The 8,998-nt window shown below is 25.2% G+C and overlaps 1 protein-coding gene across 1 annotated transcript in view; it reads left to right on the top strand.

Moving 5' to 3' along the window:
• The first annotated feature begins 5,903 nt into the window (after positions 1-5,903).
• The window catches only part of LOC136078794 (uncharacterized), a 3,806-nt gene continuing 711 nt past the window's right edge, over positions 5,904-8,998 (top strand). Inside the window, exons 1-2 of the mRNA XM_065794605.1 lie at positions 5,904-5,967; positions 8,092-8,998. The exon at positions 8,092-8,998 is cut by the window's right edge and continues 38 nt beyond it. Of these exons, the coding sequence (XP_065650677.1) occupies positions 5,904-5,967; positions 8,092-8,998 (971 nt within the window). The remainder of the gene's footprint in view (positions 5,968-8,091) is intronic.

Here is an 8,998-nt window from a genome sequence, read left to right as displayed (position 1 = left end):
AAAAAAAATTAATGTAACATTAACGTATCTTTAAATTAGGCTAAAATAATTATGATATGTTTGACTAATGGCTATACTAATTAAAGTAAGATTAACACTTTTTTTCAATGTTTCTAACATGGGCAGATCAAGGAAATTATTTGGATACAGCTGATTTTTTTACAAGCGAGTTTTAACCCCTCCCCTTTACGAGAGGATGGGGAAGGAGTGCGATTTTATCTCGACCTATGAGCCCATATTATGCATTACCATTACTAAGTTAAACTTACTCATTGCAAAGTTTTGTATATTTATATGGTAATAGATATATTATAAAATAACACAAATTATATTTATAAAATAACAAAAATAATATTTAATTTGTGTTATAAAATAACACAAATTATTTTTATATTATAATATAATATGCAATATTAAATTTTATAAAGAAATATTCAGAGATGCAATCATAATGCCTCATTTTATTAGAAAAAAGTAAATTATAAAATCTTTATTTTATTAAATCTTGCTGATAAATACATCAAACCCAAAAAAATTAATTAAAAAAATTAAAGGATTTACCAATATAATAATAACAACATCGCATTTTAATATAAATATAAAAAAGACTAAGTTGGTGTTAGTGGTGTCACGAACAATGATATATCTGTACCCAACTTGAAAATACAATGAACTCATGGACTTGCTTTATGTCAAATAATGTTTTATAAGAATACATGGCAACAAAAAAAGCTTACTTTTTTGAACTATGATTTTTATTTTTTATATATCAAATTTACATAATTTTTTTAAATATTTTATATTTATTTTACCTTTGCTTAAAAGTTAAAACAACTTAATTACGACTACTATTAGCAAACTTATCAGTGAGTCTTTTTTATATCTATATCCAACTTTGAACAAATACACATCAAAGCTAAACCATTTGAGTGGTTCTTTACAATGGTGCTTTGCATATAATTTTTCACAAGATAAAGCAAGGGATTTCAGTAAATCTGTTCAATAAAAGTCAATAAAATATATGACGGAGTCCTTCTAACTAGCGTTAAATCGTGTTCTGCAAAAGCGCCACAACGTGTTCTGCAAATACCTTTTAACTATTTTTTAACAGCCAATGGAACAATACTTTCAATATGCTCCTCTAAGTTATATTCTCTGGGGGTAAACGTTTAAAAGTATGATACCTCTTTCATGTGTGTCAAAAGATACTTGACATATTGCCTTTGCACAAGGTACAAATAGCTAAATTTGGCTTATGACTGTTACAATGAGCATTTGTAGCTATTTCATTCAAATCTAAAATACAAAAGGATAAACCTTTAATGTGACTTTCCATTGCTCCAACACCATTCAATCAATGCTCTTTGGAGTTCTACCTAAATCCAAATATCTAAAGAATATAATAATAAATAATAATAAAGAACATAATTTCTAATAAATATATATATATATATATATATATATATATACATATATATATATATATATATATATATATATATATATATATATATATATATATATATATATATATATATATATATATATATATATATATAATATATATTTCATAATAATAAATAATATTAAAAAATATTAATAAAGAACAATATCTAAAGAAAAACCTGAAATAATTTTCAGCAAAATATAAATTGTTCCTTAACTATTAACAAAATTTGTGCAGTCTAAAAAACTGATAAGTTCTTGGGGACATTGAGGACATCCAAAAATTGTTATTAGTAAAGAAATTAATAACTTGCTTTTTTAAAAAATCAAACAAAAACTTAAAAACGTTTTTAATTGCTTATTATAAAAATATTGGGGACATCCATTGATCCATCTAATTAAATATTATTTATCTATTTATACTTTGACCTCCAGTTGTGAAACTTATATATTTATATGAGCTTCAAAAACTGCTCTAAAAAAAAAAGCACTTTTTTTTATCCAGTATTCACAAAACTTGAATCTGATAATAAAACTTAAATTTTTTTGACAGTTAAGTAAAAAAGTATTTTAATTTGCAATATTAAAATATATCAACTTTTTTTCAAAATTAAATTTCATTTTTTGTGCTTTGGGTATGTCTACAGACATACTAAAGGTAACCTCGATATGCCCCTGCCAAAAGTAAAAAAAAAGTCCCACAACTTAAATATCAAAAGCTATAGTGATTCTAATTACAGTATAGCATAATAACTTGTATAATTTTTATCACTATCATTCAAGACTATTATCATGCATATCACATTTATTAAAGGGGTTGTGATAATATCAGTATATTTGTAAATCATTTTCCCATAATTTTATAAATAATATATAGTTGTATGATTTCAATCACTATCACTTAATACTATTATCATGCCATCTTTCTTTGAGTGATTTACTAGGGGGAGGTAACAATTTAAAAACTATTGAAGCATTTTTAAAGTTTTTTCAATTAAATAAAATGTATTTAATTAAAAACAACTATAAACTATTCGTGATATACTATACATAACTAATAGTTTTTAGTTGTATACTTTTTATTACATCACTTAATACCATTATCAAAACATCTTTTAATTAATAATTATATAAAATAAAGATGATAATTCAGACAAAAGTTTAGTGATTTACGTGAGAGGAGATGATAATTCAGACATATTTTAAAAACATTTTTACATAACTATATAACTAATTTAATCAGAATTTAGATCAGAAATTATACTAGTTAATTATTAATTAATTAGTATAATTTCTGATCTAAACTCTGATTAAATTAGTTATATAGTCTCTATCTTTCTTCCCAATCAAAAAAATATGAAAAAATCTATCGTTTTTTATAAATAAGTATTTGCATTAAATGGAATAGAAATAAAAATTGTAAAAATGTTGGTATTCGGGATCACTTTTCTGATTTTTGCGATTTTTACGGAAACCTGTCTTAGGCCAACTAAGATTTGATTACATAGCTACATGGCTGATGATTGAAATTTGTAAAACTTATTAATGAATGTCTGTTCTATCTAGATTTCCACAGACTTTACAATTTTTTATATAAAAAGTTAGTTTTTAATGGATTTATATTTTTGTTTTTATTCGTTTTGAATGAAAAGCATAATATTTTTGAAAAGTCTGTGGAATTAAGTAATACTTCAACTTCTAAAAACATATTTTCCGTTCCTCTAGCTATGTTATCAAATATATTTTTAAATTTGGCATGTTTAGCACAAAATTTGTTTTTTGCATGAATATTTGCTTATATTTTGAAGCAACGATGTATGTTACGTTACGTAACCTTAAATGCATTACAAAATTACACTCTAGTTTTATTTTGGTTTTTATTAAACTTATTAACTTTGTGTAATTATCTTGACATACTTAAATATTTTTTAAACGTCTTTAGTATCTTTAATATTGATAAATATATTTAATTCCAATTCAAGCTCCTTTTTTATTAAAAAAAAAAAAGGAGCGCAATTTGAAATATTTGGCGATTTTGTTGTTTGACTTTAATAACTCCTCTATCGATTCACATTAGGTTAAAGTAAAATTTTTTGCTTTAAAAATGGTCTAAAAAAGTTTATATTAGAGAGCTTACAGTAAGAGAACTGCAACGGCAACATCTATAATTTATGATGAATATTTGACATATTAAATATATATATATATATATATATAATATATATATATATATATATATATATATATATATATATATATATATATATATATATATATATATATATATATATATGTATATTAGGGTGTTCCGAAAAAGTTTTTTTTGAAAAAACGAGCTCCCTGGTAATTTTCCCATTTGACTTGATAAGATATAACCATTATTCAAATTTCAGGTCAATACCTGCTGATTTGGCATTGCCACCAGCCTTTTAAAGTTATCATGAATTTTTAAAGTTTAATCTTAATAATGAATTTGGGATAATAATGCAGAACATTAATTAATACTTTTGATTAAATACAACTATGAATCTAAACATAAAAATTGCTACTAGAACACAATGATATATATTAATGATTTTGACCTTTATGCAAACTAGTTTATGAAATGAGTAACAAAACAAAGTTATAGAAAACTTTAATTTCCTAATTATTTGTATATAACTAATCAATTGGAAACAATGTTACAGATATTAAATTAAAATGTTTCTATATTAGATTCAAATTCACTAAAACATTTTTAGACTTGGAAAAGCGAGATCAAATTTACAAAAGAAAAAAAAATAAAAAAAAAATAAAAATGGTATAAATTGTAAAAATATGTATTTCCATTACAAAAGAAAATGTTGATAAATGATGTTCCAGTAAGTCCAACAGAGTTATATTCATGCATTTACATACATATTTATTAAAAAGAGTTCTACTTTTTCATCAACGTTGATACTTTATCAAACTTTGGTATCTTCCTTCTATGCTGTTCGACTACTTGGAAAAAGCATTGCTTTTGATTTTCATCCCGTGCTAAACTTTGATTAAAGTCAGTAACTAGTTTCACTGACCTTTGCGATAAGTCGTTGACTACTTTTAGGTCCTTTAATATCCTAGTTAAATTCATAATTTTTTGACCATTCATCTGAGTATAGTGAAAGCCACATAGTATTTACTTTTAAAAGATCAAAAAGAAGCCTGGATTTTTTTCCAATTAGAGAGCTCAATTTCACGTTTTGATTCATCTGTGGCTTTACTGGCACTCCAGTTTCTATATTTTCATAGTTTATTTTTTTCAGAATTGTTGAAGCAATTTTCTTTTTTTCATGGGTAGACACAAATCCTGAAAAGAAGGCAAAGGGTGCAACTTCTTCACTTAGGTACCATAGGTGTCTTTGTTTGAGCTATCAAAGCTGCTTCTGCTAATCCTGGGTCAATTTTTTTAAACATTTGCATGTTCTTCCGAAACTTTAGGTTGTTGATAGGAGCGTTTACGGCGTTTGAAGATGTCAACCAAACTTTTACATAGAATAAGCTTGTAAATAGGCAAAAGCGATGCAGTTTCTGAATCATATTTTTATCATAACCTAAGTACTTACTGAATGCATACATTTTAGCTGCATATAGAAAGTTTGCCATCCATCTAGCGTGATGGAAAACTCCTACCTTAAGCCATTGCTCTCCCTTTTTCATATTTTTCTCACCAAGGAGTAACAACATGACATAAATGCATTCCCTATAATCATCTCTTATAAATGTATGTTCTTGGAAGAACAGTTTAAGTAAATTAATCATGTCTTCTTTTATGGATTTCAACAAACGTTCATTTACGTCTAGCAATTAAAAATTTTCTTTCTTTTGAGGAATTGTGTCCCAAGAGTTCTTTAATTTTAGAAATTCTATATTGGTCGGGCCTGTCGTTGGGTCAAACAGATGTTTCCATACGGAAGATAAAATAATCTCAAAGATACGGTGGCGATATGGTAAATAAAACAGCTTAAAATTCAACTTTTTTTCTAAAATGACAGAAGCTCCATTTTTCCATTCTGAGTTGGAAGCTGTGGTATCAAATACCATACCGATGATTTGTTCAACTCCCAGTCTTTAATGAGATCAAAACTTATCTCTGCTTGTACTAATCCTGTCCCGTTCCTGATTTTGGAATGCTCAGCAACTTTCTTTCTACATAATTTGGTGCACCTTTAACTAAAACTACCAATTGTTCCGCATCCCCTTCAATAATTTTTCCATCCAAATGAATAGTTAGAAAGTTCAGCTTGTTAAAGTCAGATTTGATGTTTTTCGCAATGTCTTGGCAATTACGTTTACTGGCATTATAGGAACTTGTCTTTAATAGTGTAACAGTACTACAGGAAGCATCTCCTTTCTTCGCCATGCTCCCAAAAATGCTGTTCTTCGTCCCAAGGACAAATTCAGCCTATCAGTGGTTTGGCAAATATTTGGATTCAAGAATGAATTTTTTGGCAATAGTAGCTGAACCTTATTTTCAGTATCGGTTGTTTGAGTATTTTCAAGGTTTTTCTTTGATCACTTTGCATTTTTTTTACCAGTATTTCACTGATGCTTGCTTCACTTGAAGATGAATCACAATCTTGATTTGCTTCACTTTCTGACAAACTTAAATGTTTAATATTTGAATTCTTTAGGCCTTTTTTTACGAAATTTGCCTTCTCTTGCTCTGTTTTGGATCGCTCATCTTTCATTTTTAGTTTCTTTGCGTATTGATTACCTGTTATTCCCAGTTTTGGACTTTTGTTATCTTTGATCGCGATTAAAAACTTAATGACTTTACTTTTTAGTTTATTGTTCCGTAGTCTGTTTTTCCGAATGGTTTCCTCAGCGTTAATGTGGGCAAAGAAATTAGTTTTCAAGCATTGCTACAAAGTTATTGACGTTCCTGTATTCATATCGCAATTTAGTTACTTTTCTTTGATTTTATCTTTCCTTTGGGTTTCAATACCGGTCTTATGCCAGACCTCTAGAACTGCTTCACATACTGCATCAGCAACAATTGAGTTTGATTTTATTGATTTCTCAGTTTTAAATGCACAGTTCTTATCGTAAAAAATAATTTCAAAATATCCCAAATAGTAGGAATAATTGTTTGGTTCAGAGCATCAATAGAATTTCCTATCAACCAAAACTTTTGTGACTGTCTAAAGCAATCACCAATTATATACTAACAATATAGTTAGGGTATATATATATATAATTATATATATATATATATATATATATATATATATATATATATATATATATATATATATATATATATATACATATATATATATATATATATATATATATATATATATATATATATATATATATATATATATATATATATATATATATATATATATATATATATACATATATATATATATATATATATATATATATATATATATATATATATATATATATATATATATATATATATATATATATTGAACCCATTTTTGGATTCAACAACGTAAAAGTATTTGCTAACAGAAGGCTACCAACTATATATTAAAAGGATACATCAAAAACTTGAACAATGTAATAAAATACCAACACTTAACAACAGTCAACTTGTCAATGGAGTGTAGCACAAGGGGATTAAGTTAAGATGTCAATTCATGTTATAACACGATTTTGCCATAAACAATCATGTTAATCACTATACCATTCACTAACAATATAATATATATATTCAACTTACCATTAATTCTGTTTGTTTAGTGTTTACCAACTTTAAAATGTATGGTAAAACCATTAAAACACATAAATTCTATTCATTCTAGCCCACGGTGGTAATCTTAAACGTTATTTCAGGCTTAAAAAATGTTTTGCAATATGTTAATATAAACAATAGAACTGGGAAAATTGCCCTAATGTATTTATATATATATATAAATATATATATATATATATATAAATATATATATATATATATATAAATATATATATATATACATAAATATATATATATATATATATATATATATATATAAATGTATATATATATATATATGTATGTATATATATATAAATATATATATAAACATATATATAAATAAAAGTATATTTATATATATATATATATATATATATATATATATATATATATATATATATATATATATATGTATATATATATATATATATATGTATATATATATATATATATATATATATGTATATATATATATATATATATATATATATATATATATATATATATATATATATATATATATATATATATATATATATATATATATATGATAAAGATACTGAAAAATGTGTTCTTTTAAATGCAAAAAATCTAAAAAGATTCGAAAAGTACAAAAAGGTATATTTAAACAAGGACAAGACACCAACTGAGCGAGCATTTGAACGTACACTAAGAGAAGAAAAAAATAAAAAATAATAAAGAACTTCCTAATGTAGTAAATGGTTCTGAAGGGAGGCTTCGCTTCGGTGAGAGAAATGGAAAGAAGTTCAACTACGGAATCAGAAATGGAGACGAATTGATTACCATCCATCCCAATAAGAGTAGTAGCAGATTAATATTATGCTCAAAAAAACATAAGAAATACACTAGCAAATATACATTTTCAAAAAGTAATAAAAACAATATATGTCAAGCAAATCAAAAAACATTAAACGATGAAAATAATAACCAATTAAAATGCCTTTATACAAATGCTACCACATTAAATTCAGATAAAGTAATTGAATTATCATTATTAGCTTCAACGTACACACCTCATATTATGTTTGTCACTGAAACTTGGTTCAAAGAAGATTCTTTAGTGAATATTGAAAAATATTATTTACACAAATTTAACAGAAACGACAATATTTCAAACACAAATAATGGCGGTGGTGTAGCAATATATGTTCATGACAATATATTATCATTTGAAATAAAAAACTCTTCAATGAATGTTACGAAATCTGAACAAATTTGGTGCCTTATCAAGTATGGAAACGAAACTATTAAGCTTGGCTGTATTTATCGTCCACCGTTAAAATCAAAAATTAATAATAATGAAAAAAATTCAAATAACACTAACATTGAAAGGTCAAACAAAGCTGACGATGAAATAATTCAAAGTATACAAACAGCAAAGATAGAGTTAAACAGAAAAATATATACCGGTATACTCATATGTGGTGATTTCAATTTTCCATACATCAAATGGTATGAAGATGGTTCTGTTCAAGTTAATGGTAATAAAAACAGCATTGGTGCTAGAGTTGTAGATCTTATTAACAATATAAACATCATTCAAAATGTAACATTTTCAACATTCATCCAAAAAAATAAAATGCCAAAAAATATATTGGACCTGATCATAACTGAATCATCACACCGAATCAAACACATAGAAAATTTACCACCACTTGGATTAGCTAGTCAAGGCCATTTGGTACTAAAATTAAATTATGATTTATCAAGTAATAAAGATAAAACTAGTTATTTATTATTCAAGTACAATTACCATAAAAGTGATTTCAATTCTATCATTAAATGTTTTCAAAATATAGA

The sequence above is a fragment of the Hydra vulgaris genome, chromosome 03 (assembly GCF_038396675.1).
Source record: "Hydra vulgaris chromosome 03, alternate assembly HydraT2T_AEP".
Lineage (NCBI taxonomy): Eukaryota > Metazoa > Cnidaria > Hydrozoa > Anthoathecata > Hydridae > Hydra > Hydra vulgaris.
The sequence above is the reverse complement of the archived record's forward strand: the minus strand, read 5'-3'. Positions and strand labels throughout refer to the sequence as shown.